General features: G+C 41.8%; 1 protein-coding gene across 9 annotated transcripts in view; it reads left to right on the forward strand.

The window, feature by feature from the left end:
* The window catches only part of ELAVL2 (ELAV like RNA binding protein 2), a 164,129-nt gene that overhangs the window by 112,393 nt on the left and 33,595 nt on the right, over positions 1 to 18,141 (forward strand). For all 9 annotated transcript variants that reach the window (XM_081103025.1, XM_081103021.1, XM_081103023.1 and 6 more), the window contains one exon: positions 10,563 to 10,666. In XM_081103025.1, the coding sequence (XP_080959151.1) occupies positions 10,563 to 10,666 (104 nt within the window). The remainder of the gene's footprint in view (positions 1 to 10,562; positions 10,667 to 18,141) is intronic.

Consider the following 18,141-nt stretch of genomic DNA (forward strand, 5'->3'; position numbering starts at 1 on the left):
CTCAAAATAATTCCCAAACTTGGCCAAAGGCAGTGAAGTGTATGCCAGAAAGACTAAAGTGGGAAAGGTGAATTTTGATTTTAAAACCTACCTACCTCTTACCAGCTAGTTCTGTGCCTTTGAGCAAGTTAATCAGTATCTAGACCTCCATATTTATATCTGTAAAATGGGTACGGATGTATCTGCACAAAGTGTTGTGAGAATTAAATGCGATAACTGTAGGTCATATAAAGCTCTTGAGTTGCTTGGTAGCAGTTTATAATTAAGCAGCGGCAATACATGCTTCCAGAGAGCTAGATATAAGCGTTTATGGAAACAGACTTTTCCCAGACGTAGGGAGCTTCTCAGATGGGAAGGTTTTGGCTGGTGAACCTTTTACCTTTGGAATGAGGGAGGTATCGTTTTTAAAAAACACCACAACATTCTATGTTCAAGGAGAAAATTAATCATGCCGAACAAGAATCTTCTTATCATGTGGACCTGGTGGGATTTTTATAGTCTGACCAATGTTTCCCCATCGTCTGGTCAAAACAGGGAGCTCTCCATCCATAGTGGTTGCAGGACTGACACGGTTTCAGAAAGGGCACCGAGCTCATTATAGAGCTGAGGGTGTTTAATTTTTCTTCTTGCAGTGTCTGAGGAAAAATGATCTCTTACACAGAGAGAAAAACACATTAAGAAGCCATACTGCTTTTTGATGGACTGCTTACTGGTTTCCGTGTGTGTGTGTATGTGTGTGTGTGTGTGTGTGTGTGTCTAGATTGGCACCAGCTGGCAGGGTAAGCAACAGCAGATGCCCTTTTTACTACTGCGCTTGCTAACTGGTTTCCTTCTTTACCACAATAATCTTTTTGCGGGATAGAGTTCGTTTGCCCTCATCTGAAATGATATTTACTTGAACAACTCCATCGCCTTTTTTTTTTTAATATATTTTATTGATTTTTTTACAGAGAGGGAAAGGGAGAAGGATAGAGTTAAAAACATTGATCAGCTGCCTCCTGCACACCTCCTACTGGGGATGTGTCCGCAACTAAGGCACATGCCCTTGACCGGAATCGAACCTGGGACCCTTCAGTCCACAGGCCCATGCTCTATTCACTGAGCCAAACCGGTCAGGGCTCCATCGCCTTTTCAGTAAGCACAAGGTAAAGCAAGTCATGCAAACTCCCCCTCCCTTTGCGGTGAGGGGGAGGGGGCGTGCGGTGTGGAATCTGTATAGAGTTAATTATAATTAACAAAGGAATGAGAATATTGCAGCAGACCCAGGCCTCTCACTGAGAGTAGATTTTGCCTTAGCTCAGAGTTGTTAATGTTGTAACTATTTTTTTTTGAACTGTAGAGCCTGACTTTCTGGCCAGACTGACAGTTTTTTGGCTTTTGCTCACATCACGGGGGCAGTTCCAGTGTTTGAAGGTGGAAGTGCTGATTTTTCTTTTAGAGCAACTACCTAAATCACTAAGTAATGAGAACTGGCTTTTGTCTTAGCAGCGGTGCTCAGATGCTACAATAAGTCACTCACTTTTCTCTCAAGCTAGAGAGCCTGCTGAGTTTAAGCCTTATCCTACCGAGGATGTGCATTCCAGGTAAATTGGTTTGTTTTCCCACTTTAGATAAAGAGCATTTTTCCCAATCTTCCTGGTCTTGGATACAAGACATCTTAGTACCCAGGTGCAGGATGGAGGACTTAGAGGGTTTAATATGCCGTTGCTGTGCTCCACAGCTCAGGACTGAATTGTGTGGGAGTTCTTAATGTTTCCTGAAATTGTGATGTATTAAGAGCCCACAGTTTCGCCAACTTAAGCAAGGTCACGCTGCATTGCCAGCAGATTCATAATTACTGGGACTGGCGCTTTAGGAAAATAGACCTCTACCAGTTACATAATCTGAGGACAGATATGGCCATTAAAATGAACCAGAAAAGAAAATACCCTGGTGCCCAGGTCATTACCTGCTCTGTCTAGAATTAGGCCACTTAGGGGATATTTACCAAATGATCACTATTGACAACTTCGATTTCAGCAGACAAGTTCCAATCTAAACATTTCTAGGTTACATCTCCAACTCTCTGTGAAGTCCTGAAAAGCGCTTTAAAATCTTGGGGCCGTTTAGTAGGGAGGCCAGCTTGATCAGCATTTGGGTGGAAAAGGCTGCGGAGGGAGCCATCTGTTCTGTGTTATGCGAATGTCTAGGTTGAATTCTCCAGCCTCGTGCTAAGCCCTGGTGATGATCTCTGGGGCGCTGGTCGGAGTGCTCCAAGCTTTCAGGGAGGCTGACTTGGTCTGCAGTGACAGCATCCCACCGGTCTCCCACTCCACCATTTGACCTCTCATTAGAGGGCGGCCAGGAGGACCCCTTTCATTTGACCTGCGTGCATCAGACTGTTTAACTGGGAGACCTGCTGCATTGGAGGGGACTCAGGCTGAGTCAGGAATTAACATTCGGAGAGGAACGTGGCTAGAGAAGATTGCGCCCCTCTGTTGTTCTAAGATTCTCTCAAACCTTTCCCCTCACATGCGGTACCTGCACGGTTTTGTTACACATCAGATAGAAGATATTCAAAAGCTCCTTTGTCAAGTCTGCTGTACATTGCTTTGGTGCCAGAGTTGCAGTGCACAGCCTGTCTGAACAGACACATGTAATGAGTGCCCAAGAACAGAAAGTCCATCTGAAAAATACAGCACATTTGCAGCTTCGTTGTATGTTTGGGGAGGAAAAAGGAAGGGTATTAAAATGAGGGAAAGCAGTGGGTGTGTCTTAAAAACCAATATTGTCCCCCTTCTCCCCCCCCACCCCCCGCCCTACACACACACCTTGGAGTGAAAAGTTGCTTTTCTAAATCAAGTTGCTTACTTTTTTTTTTTTTTAAATGTTAAGGGATGCAGTTTTATTTAGGGGCTGTTTCTGGAGATAGTTTAAATTTGTCTCTCCGCCCCCCTCTCCCCCGCCAAGTGTTACATTATTAGTCCTTCGGTTGCAAATACTCTTGCTTGTCAGAGAGGACCCTACCATAGTGACCTGTTCCTGTTAACTGGGATTTAAAAGAGATTCATGCTGCTTTTTTGTCCTTTTTTATTTCATAATACATTACTACTGCTCTAAATGAAATAATAGATACACATCAATCAGTGTAGTCACCTTTAAATGTTGATTCACCTACCCGGTTTTTATAGAATTCACTCTGCATTTTATTTGACTTGCACTTGAATAGTCTCGGCAGACTTAATTATATTAGCGAGAAAGCACTTTCAACAAAATTATATGCTGACATGCCATAATTCATACTTACACATTTGTGAAACAGATTTATGTAAATCTATCAAATTACTCGAGATGACATTATTTTTTTAAAATTGGGACTTGATTTAAATGGTATTTGTAGAAAATTTTCATATGAAAAATTTTACAGGGATTATTTAAAAATATCTCTCACATCACTCCCTCATAAAGTCAGAAATACGGTAACATTTGAGCATCTTGTCTTCCTTTGTTCAGTCATCCATCTGGTACAATGTAGGGACATGGGGAGCATGTTTATAAGGGCATCTCTCTTCTTCACCATAAGCTCCTGGAAGGCAGATGGCTGTTTCTTCGTTTGTTCCTTGTTCATTAGCTCGCTTGTTCATTCGTTCATTTTTTTCCATTCAGTGACCATGTAGTTAATAATCTGTGGTGGGGTCTTCTGAGCTCAACAGTCTAAAGGGGAGGCATCCAGATTGACCCGATAACCATGTATGTACTAAGATAAAAGGATAATGTAAGGACTGCGGGAGGACTAGGAGGATCATGGAACACGGTGTATTAGAGTGGGACAAATTGAGGTAGGTAATGGTCTCAGAGAAAGTCTCAGAGGACATACGGGGGTTGGCAGTTTGAGATGTCCAGTTCCAGTAGCAAGACAATGGGATGTGCACGTTAGGGAATATGTGTCGGAGCGGTGAACGTAAGCAAGACGACGAAGATGACCTTGGAGATTAGAGCACAGTCAGGTTTGTCTTTTAGAGAGATCACCAGATAACATTGTGATGGAGGAGGAGTGGTTTTGAAGTTAACAGGAATCTGGGAAGGCAAGCTGGGGACAGGGTATTGTAGCAGTCCTCCAGACAAGACATGAGGACCTGTGCTGAGGCAGAGGGACAGATTGAGCTGGGAGACCTGGCAGGAGGTGATACCTGTCTCGTAGAACAGGCCCTGAAATACGTCAGCTTGCACAGCTTCCCTGTTAGACTTCATGCTATTTCCATCAAGTCTTAGACCAAATGCGACCTTCAGGATGAGACCCACTCTGACCACTGTGTTTAAATAGCAGCCCTGGCCCCTTCGACCCCCCACTCCCCACAGTCTCACCTCTCTGCTTCCTTTTCCTTTCTTAGCTCTTATTTTCTTCATGGTAGATATTTCTTTTGTCCCTTCTACCAGGATATAAGTTTTATGAAGAGGAATTTTTTGTCTCTTTGCTGTAAACTCAGGGACTACCAAAAAGTAGACTTTCTATAATTGTTGAGCAAATGAATGCTAAATGTTGCTGAAAAATAATGTGGTATGACCTTCTTTTTAAATACAGAATTTTATTTTTTTACAGTTCCATGTTGAGAACGTTCTCACTTAATATTGGTTGGATAAAATTAAGTTAATGTGCCAGGTTTATAATCAAGAATTATGGCAGTCTATTGCCTTTACCTTTAAACCTGAGGGGACAATTCTGTACAGTGGTAGTAATTTGAAGTAGAAAAGACTAAATAAAGTGACCTTTGAATTAAATGGGTCCAGAAGATTGTGTGTTTTTAATTAAAATATGCAATTAAAATTTTAATTAAAGTGTGCCATTAAAAGCAGTGTAGGTGGCAAGGGAATGCTGCTGGTTTGAATTATGCACAGTTTGGCATAAACCGGAGTTTACTGTGTTTGCCACCAGCACTTTGTCACTACATGGATCCTCTTCCTGCTTTGCCCTTCCTGCTCTGACCCCCACGTGGCTCTCACCAGGCCCCGGTCCCATTCAGAGGCCTGTGAGAGTCTCCGCTCTGTGCTTTAGATTACTTGACCTTGGTTCTAAGCAGCCTGTCTGTAACCGTTTTCTTTTTGCCAAGCACAGTTTAGAAGCGCGTTTCGTCTCTTGGGAAGAAGAGATCCTTTATTGTGGCAAATGTGTTAGCTTAAAAGAGAGGACGCGAAACAAAGGCACTCACGCACGCAGTGTACATAATACATGTGCTGAAGTGCATGTCGACCTGGAGTTCTCAGTCCTGTGTGAAGGTCTTAGGCTGTATGACTCTTCACATAGTTTGCTCCATAGCGAAGTCCCTGCCGTGGCTGTCGGGGCCAAGTCTTGGTTTAATGGTTCCAAGATCCCTAATAGTCTGCGGCTGTAGGTAGTTTGTGGGGACAAGGAGTGCTGACCTCATTCCTGATGTTCAGTTACCAGAAGGCATTGTTTTTTGGTTTCTAAAGCCAGGAGATTATATATATGTGTGTGTATATATATATATGTGTGTGTGTATCTGTGTGTATGTGTCTCTCTGTGTGTGTGCGTGTGAGAGAGAGAGAGAGAGAGAGAGCGAGCACGCACGCATGCCTTAGTTTTGTCATTTTGTTCAAAATTTTCTTTTAATCATATTGATTTCCATAATGGCTATATTTGGAATTTAAATGTAGAGCTTCATAAATTTTTTAAAGAAATGATTCTTCGTTTTGGGATTGTCAATATGCACATTCTAAATTCAGAATGATTTGAAAAGTAGATATGGGTGCTATGGATAAACGAGGCTTGGCTTGAAGCCTTCCCTGGTGGGTTATGACTGTTACTAGCTGATGAATATAAGAGCGGGGAAAAGTAGATCCAGGCTATATATTTTTTATTGATGTTTGACTTGACATAGTTTTTTTTTTTATATTTTATTGATTTTTTACAGAGAGGAAGGGAGAGGGATAGAGAGTTAGAAACATCAATGAGAGAGAAACATCGATCAGCTGCTTCCTGCATACCCCCTACTGGGGATGTACCCGCAACCAAGGTACATTCCCTTGACCAGAATCCATCCTGGGACCCTTCAGTCCGCAGGCCGATGCTCTATCCACTGAGCCAAGCCAGTCAGGGCTTGACATAGTTTTATTTTTAAAAAATCTGCACTCACTTATAATAACCTGAAATAGGCACTATATAAGATACACTTTACTTTGTCATAGGAATTAATAACAGCAGAGTAATTTATATATAGGGAAACTGATATTTGTATAAGAATTATAGGAATTTGAAAAACAGTGGGCCACTATTGAAAAACAATTTTTTTTTTTTTTTTTGCTAACAGAGCCCTGTTAGAAAATGCCTGCCTGTTACATGGCACTTCAGGCATATATTGAAGCTGTTCTGGGCTCAGATATAAACTAGTTCGAATTGAGTGGAGAAGAATATAGCATTTGAGGGTCATGGATTCCAGTCCTAACCACAGCTTCCTACCTGCTTTTTTTAGTTTGAAGAAGCTGATTGACCTTGCCTACCTTCAGATATCATTTCTACCTGCAGGAGAAGAATGAGTACCTCACATGATTAATGTGAGACTAAATTTAAATAGTAAAACATGATATAGCTGAAAGGTGAGAATGGGAGAGTCTTGCCTATCTTGTTATCATCTGTGATATTTTTATTTATTTTAAACATCTAATAAATATTGGCTGACTTGGCTAACTCAGTTTAAAAAGAAAACCTGGGAGGTTCCTAACTCTTTTGTGTTCCAGTGCCAACATTTTAATGCATCTAGGAGAGTGTAGTTAGGAATGCAGCCTTTTAGCAGCAGATACACCCTTTCAGCTTAGTTTGCTTGGGCTCATAGCAGTAGCAATTTGGCTGACTCATCCTTATGATAGCTAGCCATGGTTGCTCGAGGGGGTGAGGTCAAAGATCCATTAAATGGATGGGCCATGTGATGGTGATTGATAATACCTTTGGTTAAATACACAAAGCCATAACACTTCTCATTTACTCACTTAGCAAGCTTTTGAGAGCCCAGTGCACTGGGAGTGAGAGCTCAGAGGCCAGCCTGGGAGACAGCTAAGCAGGGACGGGCAGGACGGGCTTTTCACTTCACCCAGTGACCCAGCTCCGCAGGCACTGCTGTGCCCAGGAGTGACCTCAGCCGGCCGGGGAACTGCTTCTCTGAAGTGATGGAGAACGTGATGACTTTAGAAGGACATTCACTTATTATCTTAAAAACGCATCTGTAAAAGGCTCCCTTCCCTGCAGAGTCCCTTCACACGTCTAGACCACAGCACCCGGCCCTCCTCGGGCTCCAGAAGCCTCATTTGTAGCCCTTGTGTATCTCTCACCATCAAAACTGTGACAGCAGCAGCATTGGTCACCAGGATTTATAAAACCTAGTACCAGTGCTTTGTAATAGACCAATAAAATAAACACCTTTGGGACTGGGTCTTGGGACATCAGTTGTTGTTTTTTTAAGCTTCGTAGATTATTTTACTGTGCAGCCAGGATAGAGAAAGCACTGTGATTAGAAGCTGCTGAACTGCAGGTGTGAGGGTAGTGCCAGAAGCTAGGAGAAATGGACTCCTAATGCTGGTGCAATTGATGATTTGATTTATTTTGTCATAGAAGAGCAGTGTGACCAAGGGACACAGTGTTTGGCTTGCCTTTCTGTTTCCCATCTTCCTGATTTAATGTAATTAATTAATTTATTTGTGAATTTGTCTTTATTGTTGAAAGTAATACAGATATCCCTTTTCCTCCCCATGGACCCCCTCTACCCTGCAGCCCTTCAGGCCTTCACCAAAGTGTTATTATCTGTGTCCATGCATATACACATATAAGTTTTTTGGTTGTATTAAACACCTTAACATATAGTGGAAATACATACTTTTTCCTCACTTCATGTTTTTCTTTTTCTTTTCTTTTTTTTTTTTTGTCAGTCCTCACCCTAGGATATTTTTTCCGTTGATTTTTAGAGAGTGTGGGAGGGAAGGAGGGAGGGGAGGAGGGTGGGGGGACACCAATGTGAGAGAGACACATCAATTGGTTGTCTCCCACATGTGCCCCAAATGGGGCCAGGGAGTTAAATCTGCAACCCAGGTATGCACCCTTGTCTGGGAATCGAACCCGATTCAATGTGTGGGCTGATACTCTAACCATTGAGCACACCGACCAGGGCTCCTCACTTTATCTTTCCGCCAGAATTATCTTCCATCCACAGCAAATGTTCTCATCACTGTTGGAGCAACCTCATTGGGTAGGGATTTTTCTTCTCGTTTTAGAAATAAGGAAGTTATGACTCAGGGAGGTTAAGGAGCTTCTTCAGAGCCCCACAGCTGTAAGTGGCACAGCCAGGATTGGAAGTCCTTGTGTCTTTCTCCAAAGCCCGTGCTCTTTTCATCATAAACTGCTTCGTTGAGCAGATATTTTTATGTTCAGCCAATTTGAATCCTTCTCAGCAACAGCAGAGCTGAGGCATGTTTCCTAAGAAGGCACTCACCATGCATGCAGTGCACACGTGGTGTTTGTCGAAATAGTATACAGCTGAGTGCTTAAAAGCACAATGGTTTCACCTGCAACGTTTAGAAAATAGAACCGTGAGTAAAACACGATCTCTATGATTAGTATGAGAGGAAATGGTGAACTGAGTTAACTCTAGCTGTCCCCTACCCCACCTTCAAAAAAACAAAACAAACAAGAAAAAAAAAACACTATTTGATAAGAGGGCATAAGTTAGCAATGATTAGGCCAAATAGGGATAGTGGTCTCCAGAGTATAACCACAAGTTTTCATGATTATTAGGTACTGTGTTTAGCCTGCCTCCCTACCTTTCCTCACCTCCACCCCCCACTTTCTCCTCTCCCCCCCCCCCCCCCTCTGTCTTTCTTGTTTTCTGTGTAGTTATAAGGAACCACATTAGGGTAACCAGAGTGGCTGTCCGAAATTGCAGTATTCATAACCACTAAGGTATCCCTTAAAACGGGGGTGGAGATTCTTTCTCCCTCAAGGGCCATTTGATATTTATAACATCATTCCAAGGCCATATGAAATTATCAACTTAAAAATTAGCCTGCTATATTTGGTCAAACATTTAATTAGCTCACCCCTAATGCCTTGGGAGGGCCAGACCAGATGATTTTGTGGGCCTTATAGGGCTGGATGTTCCCCACCCCTGCCTTAAAAGGAAAAAATCCCTCATCTCTTTAGGAAATTGATACAAAGATGGTATTTATTTTTAAAATAGTTTTTATTGATTCTAGAGAGAGAGAGAGAGGAAGGGAGCGGGAGAGAGAGACACATCAATCAGCTGCCTCCTGCATGCCCCCTGCTAGGGATTAAGCCCCGGAGCTTGTGCCTTGACCCGGAATTGAAGCAGCGACCTCTTGGTGCACAGAATGATGCTCAACCAACTGAGCCACACCGGCCAGGGCCAAAGATGGTATTTAATGCAAAGCATTTGGACCTTACTAGGCAGCTTCCAGGAAAACCTGCATTAAGTTTGGCTTTCCTTTCAGTGGACCATGCCTTTTTTATGTCCGTTTTTGTAGTGCTGCTCACCTTTTCAATCTGAGAAACTTGCCCTTTGTTGAAAAATTGAGGCCTCTAGGATTGGCTTTCCTAACATGTGCATTTCATTGATTCCAACCCCTTGTTATTTCCTATTGTTTCAGAGTTGGGGCATTATTGAGCCCGGGGTGAGAGGGCTCATACGATAGGGAAAAGCCGCCATCAGAATACTTCTTTGAAGTAACTCTTACTCCAAACATCCTGTTTTGTTATTTTTGTCTGTGCTATTTTTTTCCTTCCCACATGTTCTCATGCGCTTGGGCATCCTTAGTGCAAATCTTTGTGTTCCTATTTCCCTGTATTCCTCATCTAGGCCATCACACCCCTTTTAGGAAATTGGACTCAGTTTATTTATAAATGTCTGCATACATACAGCAGTGGGCAAAAGTAGGTTTACCATTGTGAGTACACAAAACAGTGGTTATTCTTGTATTATTTACTAATTATTTATTTGTATTACAACTGTAAACCTTCTTTTGCCCATGCCCACACACACACACATTAACACACACACATACATACGATTTTTCACCATTTTAGACTCTGACATAATTGTACTTGGTAAAGGCTGTAAGTTTGTCAGGGCGCAATGTACAGAACAGGGACAGGTTTTTGGGTGGTGCTTCCTGCCTTCCCATATTATGGGTAGGAAACAAGCGAAAAAGTCGTGCCCGTGGAGCCCACTCCATGTAGATATAAAATATCTGGTTTCCAAAGCTGATTGTTGCCTTGCTGTGCGCTCTTCCGGCTCAGGCAGGGCCTGTGTGCTGCAACTCTGGGGATGGGTGTTTTTTTTAAGTGGCACAACTTGCTGAGTTTTTACTGATGTGTAAACGTGCAAACGTAGTAGACAGGAGATGAAAAAGATCATGCCTATCTTTCTGAAAGAACTAAAGGGGACTTCTTTTTACTATGGATGAAAAATGCTGGTGTTAATGGCAAGACCATATGCTGGCATGAAAGGGGATCTCTGTCATCAGCATGTAGAACTGATGTATGTCTTCTTCCTTTCTTTCATTAGGACAGAGCTTGGGATACGGCTTTGTGAACTACATTGACCCCAAGGATGCAGAGAAAGCAATCAACACCCTGAATGGATTGAGACTTCAAACCAAAACAATAAAAGTATGTTGATTTTTTTTTAAAATATCTACTTGGAGAACAGAGATTTAAAAAGATTAAGGTCTACTTGTAGTGCTTTCCTTTACTCATTTTGTGCCCACATAGACACTTCTCTGGGGGTTTAGCGGAATTTTTTGTTTTGTTACACGATGGGGAAAGTTTAATTGGGAGTACTTTATGTAATCACTCCTGTATTAACAAAGGGACAGTAGCAACTTTTTAAGACAAGTACCTTATGAAACCTAGTGAATCAAATCTTTCTTTATAGCTAATTACCTGCCATATAATTCGAGGAATCCTTAGGCCAGTTCTTCTAGTAATGGCATACTTGTTCTGTTAAGGGCCAGGTGGCAAATATGTTAAGGTTTATGGGCTACACAGTGTCTGTCACAGCTTCTCAGCTCTGCTCTTGTGGCTTTAGTTCATAGCTACTACATGAACTCATAGGTGTGGCTGTGATCCTCTAAAACTTTATTTATGGACCCCAACAGGCGAATTTCGTGTAATGTTTGCGTGCTGCAAAATGGTTTTTTTAAAATTTTACCCAAATCATTTAAAAATATAAAAACCTATAGTTCATGGTCTATAAAAAGACCTTGGGCTGGAGGTTGGCTCTTATCTAGCAGGTTCAACTTGGCTTTGAAGAGACTGGCAAAGAGCACGCACATGCCACACAGGTTATTCCTCCTGTTATATTTTTCTTTTTAAGACACATGGTAAATAATTTTGTGGATATTTTTCTGTGGGTTGTGTGTGTGTGTGTGTGTGTGTGGATTTTTGAAGTTCTTATGTGGATTCTCCCTGGTAAGAAGTTAATCCAATTGGCCGTATAGATTTTTTTTTCCCTTTAGAAAATAAAAGGGATGTTGCCTCTGGCAAACTCTTAGTACAGGAGCCATCGATTTTCCCTCTCCTGCTTGGTGCAGACATTGCCAATCAATCACCGCAGTCTTTCTCCCTGAGTTTGGATGTGGCTCCCAAATATTTTTCAAAATAGTGTTCCAGACAACCTCAATCAATTGACTTGAGTTGGAACCTGTTTCCCACCCTTGATTTAAGAAGTCTGCTCAGATTATAGCCTGAAGTGGTGAGGGGAAGTTAGTCAAGGCTGACTGTGGCATTCATCTTGCTTTAGAGACTTGTCTAGGAGATTTCTGCTCGTTTCTTCAGGCATCTGGAAACGCAGTGTCATCTTTGTGCTTAAAAGTGGCTTCTCTTAGAATTGTCAGTTAAAGTACTTCATTAGCCCTGGGAAGTTTTGTCACCTCATTCTTTATATTTATTGGCCCATAGAAAAAAATGCCTCCCAGCTCCTGACTCCTCCAAAGGAAAAGTACATGTGTTGGCCCCCAAATATACTTGGATGTAAGATGTTCAAGAGTTCTACATGTTTCTTGATCAAGAACATGTCCTATGTATGAAAAGATTCACCCGTGAGTCAGAAAATGAATTGGTTGCTGTTATCTGAATTTGAGGGGAAAAAATTAGATCTCTGATTTAGTCTCTGCTCACCAAGATTTAAGTTTGCTTTGACCTTGGTTTTCCAGTCTGGACTGCTTTTTCTAATTGTTCTTCCTACTCGGCATACTTTTGGTTTGTATCACAGAGATGATCCTTTTAAAAGCACTATTAATGAATAATCAAATGCTCTTATTAAAAAAGATATCCGATATCTGATTATCTTTGGATTGATTTTTGTGTTCTTTATCCTGTAGCACATTTTCATGGGCCTCCCAACTTAATTTATTGCCAGGATTGCTGCTAAGTGATCATAATTTTGAAGTTCTGGGTTGTGGTTAAGAAATTAAAATAGATGGTTGGGATGGCTCATTTCAGAAATAACCACCCTTATTTTATTCTAGTGAGTTAGTTTGCTCGAAGTCAGTCCTTTGTCACGTTGTCCACAAGAAAGCAGAAATGCAGGGGAAACAGGTCGCCGTAGAATAGATTCCAATCTCCTGCAAGAAAACCCTTTGACGACAGCTGCTTCCTCACTGTCCATCGCTGGCCTTCTCTGCAGGGCCCAGCTGGCCTGGGCGGAATACATGGAAGATAGGACAGTCATGCCTTGTGGCTTTTACTCTGTGACATCTGCTACTTCTCTTCTGATTTTCTGAAATGGGGATGGGAGTGGTGGGTAAGCAGCAGGCTACTTCCTTCCCCACCCCCATTCGGTTCCTTCAAAAATATCAGATAACAGCTGGTCTCCTCACTTTGGCCCAGATTTCTCGAGAGGCAAAGCAGACCATTTTCCAAAACTACATACATAGTACCATTTTTTGGTCTGTTTGTTCTCTCTGTGTATTTTTTTTTCAATTAGATTTGTTTTGTGTTCTTATCCAACATCTTGAGCCAGTTCTTTTCTGGTGTTCAAAATTACCTTTTGGACGCTGCGTTTAAGCCCCTTTCGTTCCCTGGGATACTGTTCTATAAATTACTCTTTTTTTCCTTCCTTCAGTCCACCCTGGAGGAAGGTGTCAGGATAATCTTAGAAAAACACAGTTTCCTCCTGTTACTTCTCACTCAGAATTCTCGAGTATTTCCCTGCCGCCTCACCATATCATCTGGCTTAGGAAGGAGGGCCTCGGATAGAAGATGCAACAGGGAGGCCCCGGGCTTTGGCTCCTTAGGAAGGTGATGGGAAAGAAGTGAGCCGAGGTGGGGCTGCGTCAGCTCACTGGGAAGTCAGAGAAAATGGGGCCTTGGAGACAGGTTCAGGGTGTTGCTAGCCCGGGACAAGCTGCCGCTGCCCATTGCCCTCCCCTGCTTGCAGGTCTCCTGGGGACCCTTAGAGTTTAGGAGAAAGAAAATGCCCTCGGAAAGGAGATTCCAGTGGGCGTGCCCCAGGGAGGGCACAGTGGCGTAACTTTGGAGCCTCCCATGGATATTATGTTATCACCGTCCTCCACGGTAGTCAGACGGGCTCTTCACTTGCAAGCTGATTTTATTCCTGGCCTCTGCACATAGCTCATGTGGCCCCCGCTCCCTGGCATCCCCTTCCCCACGCATTTTAGTTGAATCGTGGCCTTCCCCGTCTTTGGGAGCCCATCTGAAGTCTTCCCTTCAGCTCCTGCCTTGCTGGGTTGTTGCAGCCTAGACTGGGTTTCCCCTTCTTTGAAATCTGTTCTCTTTACCCTTGAGAAACTATGGAATCTTTGGTTTTGAAAGCACCCATATGTAATTTAGACTTAAGCATTACCCTCTGCCCCCAGTAAAAAAGTTGAGACCAGTAGTTTAGCTAAGATCAGGCAGTTAAAAATACAGCTGGGACTCAGTCCTTGTCTTCTGATACCTGTTTCCTGTAGAGCAAGCATGTCAAACTCTCAAAGGCTAACACAGGCCAAATAAACAAGGTTTAAGTTTATGTGGGCCACAGAAAAACAAAAGTTTCAATTTTCATGTAAATGTAGGTTTATTTCAATAGAGACATGCTGGAATAAATGAGTAATCGTTAACATAAAATAATAGAACATTTTAATAAAAATTAATAACTTACCAGACACTGAATAAATGCACAAATTAATAAGCGTAATGCAAATAAACCTATTTTTCTTGTTCTCCGAAAGCGAAATATTTCCTACTGCGCACACCAAACAAGTCAGTACGTACAAGACTAATGACATGACAGTCGGCTGCTAAAATATTCGCTGCTAGTATTAGTGGCGAGAAATGGTGCACCTGTATGTAAGGGTGTGTAAAGGAAATGAATGCAACATGATTATAGTAATCAGTCATTAGTGAATGTTGTAGTTATTAATAATTATGTATAACAGGATATTGTAAAAATTAAGTTATGAAATTTTTATTAAAACATTTCTTACATACCGTTATATTGGCTGGGCCCCAAAAATATTCATTGTGGACTGCATGTGGCCCATGAGCCGCGAGTTTGACATGCTTGCTGAAGAGAGCTGCAGCAGATTAATTAGCATACATGGTATATACAGGTATACACGAGTTTTTGTACTCCTTGAGTGCAGGTTTCTGTTGTTTTCCAAGCCACGTAGCATGTAGTATGCATTTGGTAAAATGCCTAGTTATTGGAATATTGAAACAGTGCATCAAGTGCTGTGAACCGTGGTTTATTTAGCAGTTTCTCTCCGGGCTTCCTAATAGCATTAGCCCAGTAGGGTTTTGTGCAGATGGATCTTGTGTTGAACAAATGACAACTATTCAGTATTTCTGCAGTGCATGAAGCAGAGTCCCTCAGGCACTTCCAGACCTGGTTGCATCAGAATCACAAGGCGAGGGAGTTAGTAATGCAGGTTCCGGGAGCCACTTCAGGCCGATGAGGTCAGTGTTCAGAGGTGAGACGCAGGGATCTCTTCAAGTGCTTCCCAGGTAACGTGTGAAGGCAGGTCTAAGACCTAGCACTTAGGAACCTCCAAAATGTGCTCTTTTTTGAATAGATTTCCTAAATATTCAGTAATTTGGTATGCAAAGTTCAGTCTGTCTTTAGCTTTTACCTTTGTAATCCTCTTGCGGATAATTCTTTTAACCGGAGTATTACCCATGCTTTCTCTTGAGCATGCTGAATGATAGTTTAGCATTCAGAGTAGAAAGTAGTTCATACTCTTCACTTTTTAAAAAGTGAGGCTTAGAAATGAGAAAACCTGCCCTAACTGGTTTGGCTCAGTGGATAGAGCATCAGCCTGCGGACTGAAAGGTCCCCGGTTCGGTTCCGGTCAAGGGCATGTACCTTGGTTGCGGGCACATCCCCAGTAGGGGGTGTGCAGGAGGCAGCTGATTGATGTTTCTCTCTCATCGATGTTTCTGACTCTCTATCCCTCTCCCTTTCTCTCTGTAAAAAATCAATAAAATATATTTTTTTAAATATGAGAAAACCTTAATTATTATTTACTTGAGAAAGGTATTCATTTTAAGTAATAGCATTCATACGTTAAAGTCTCAAGATTTTTATTTTCTTTTCCTAAGATCCCTTTTTCTCAGGTTGGGGCGATGGCCGTTAGTTGTCCTTGCTGGTGACATTACACCATCCCCAAACTGTCTGGGAGGCAGGTGAGCGAGACAAGTAAAGCCTGTACAGGTTGTCCCTGACATTGAGATGGTAACTGACATGTAATGTTACAATATTTTTAACGTCTGCTATTAGGGAGGGTAGTGAAAAGGTAGCACATGTACAATTCAGACGTGCAGGGGCCAAGAAAAATTTCCTGGCCATGTTAAATATCGTAGGCCGGGGCTGGGTGAGGGGCCAGGGTTCCCCTCAGAGCCCTCTGGTCCCCTGTAGGAACCGGTCATTTTGTGGACTATTCCGGCACCAGGGGTTGTGACTGCTTTGTTCAATCTATGTGTGATTACTCATTTTGGTTCTAAAGGGGTTTAAGTACAGCATTGATAAAATCTAAATAGTCATGGAACATTTATGGCTTAAAGCCAACATGTTTAACCTTTTGCCTACGTTCATAGTATCACACTTAAATTCACGATCAGGAGAGTGTAATCATGCATTTCTAAAAATACTTAGAGGCTTTCTTCTCCATCAAGAACTGTGACTAGGTGATTATCACCCACACAGTGAAGTGGATGCCTGGACTCTTAGGCTTCTCTCCTGACTCCTCCCTCTTCGGCTACAGGCCTAGGAAGCGTAATTATTCCTGAAATGAGCTTATTTTATCTGGAAAGTAGGAGCTGTTATCTCAAGGAATAGAACTTTTCATTATTATTGATAGCTATACTCCAGGATTCCTACTATCTCCAGGAATCCAACTATTCCCTGCCCCCCAAAGAAAAAAATCCTGTCTGAAAGTACTCCCAGAATAGGAGAAAGGTACCTCAGTTTGGTTTTAATTAAAATGAATCTTTTTCTTAATCATTCAGACATAGACCAGGCTAAATTTTACATTTGCTTAAAAATTAATTGATACTCTTGAGATTATCACTTCAAGTGAAGTAAGTCAGACAGGAAAGGAGAAAATGGTATGATTCTACTCATTTGTGGAATATGGAACAAAAAGTAACAAACTAATAAAATGAACAAAAACAAACTCATAGATACAGACAACAGAAGGGTGATTACCAGTGGGGGAAGAAGGTGGTGGTAGGACGAAGTGGGTAAAGGGGGTCAAATATATGATAACAGAAGGAAACTAGACTTCAGGTGGTGAGCACCCAATAGAGTGCACAAACACCCCATTATAATCTTGTCCACCTGAAAATTATAGAATATTATTAACCAGTGTTACCCTAATAAATGTAATAAAAAATTGGTATGCAATAATGTGAAATTTCTTAAAAATAATTAAACTACTATTTAAGCACATAAGGAGAAATTCTGTTGTAAGAAATTTGGGATAATAATTATAAATAATAATATCTATTCCTTGAAGTGTTTGGTTTATTAGAGAGTAAATAAAGCTAATAAACATTTATTCTAAGCTACTGTATTGCTTTTATTTTTTTGTTAAATTTATACTTTTTCCTAATTAGTCTATCCTTTTCTCAATTAGTAAATGTCATGTTCACAGACTTTTTTTTCTTTTCTCTTTAGCTTGGTCTTTATCTTTAATACGGGAGGAATATAGAACTGCTGTCTGGAAATCTTCCCGTCCCGGACAGTGCTAACGTGGTTTAACTGGTTCTGTGATCTTGGACAAAATCTTGGTCTTTTAAGTCTCCATTTACATCTATAAAATGAATGAGTGTATTTATCGTTTAAAATAGTTCTTACCTCCTCTTTAAAAAGTTTTCATGGTCTGCCAAATTGCATATGAAGTAACTATTTTTGATGAGCTCTTGCTTATCCTATAGAACAGTGGTTCTCAACCTGTGGGGTTCTCAACCTGTCGCGACCCCTTTGGCCGTCGAACGACCCTTTCACAGGGGTCGCCTAAGACCATCCTGCATATCAGATATTTACATGACGATTCATAATAGTAGCAACATGACAGTGATGAAGTAGCCATGAAAATAATTTTATGGTTGGGTCACAACATGAGGAACTGTATTTAAAGGGCCAGAAGGTTGAGAACCACTGCTATAGAATGACTTAGTGATGAAATACAGCACTGAGGACGTAATTTTAACTGTTTCCTTCCACTGTTGAAAGTTAGCAGCCACCATAAAATGAGTGCTGGGAAGCACTTTTCTAGCTCAACCTTTTTGGTGTAGGCTCATCAGGGATAGGCTTGGTATTTACCTATTGGTAACTAGCCTGTCGATGCTGCCTAATTCGACTGCCCCCTGTGGAGAAGGAAAGGAAGGCCGTGGACGGGGAGTGCAAGTTTAGCCAGTTTCCGACCTTGCCACCTGGTAGATGCTCTGCCAAATTCCTGCAGCACTATTCTGGGTTGTTGGCTATCAGTGGGCTGTATAGTAGCACTGATGCCGAAAGCTCATGCTTTTCTAGGGAAGCTTGAAAACAGATGTTAAGGAAACCACATGCAGCTAGCTAGAGCAGAGAGCAGGGATTGGGGAGTCAGGTGGCCATGAGCCCCGGAGCAGATAGGGATCATAGG

Source organism: Myotis nattereri, assembly GCF_964212035.1.
Source record: "Myotis nattereri genome assembly, chromosome: 12".
Lineage (NCBI taxonomy): Eukaryota > Metazoa > Chordata > Mammalia > Chiroptera > Vespertilionidae > Myotis > Myotis nattereri.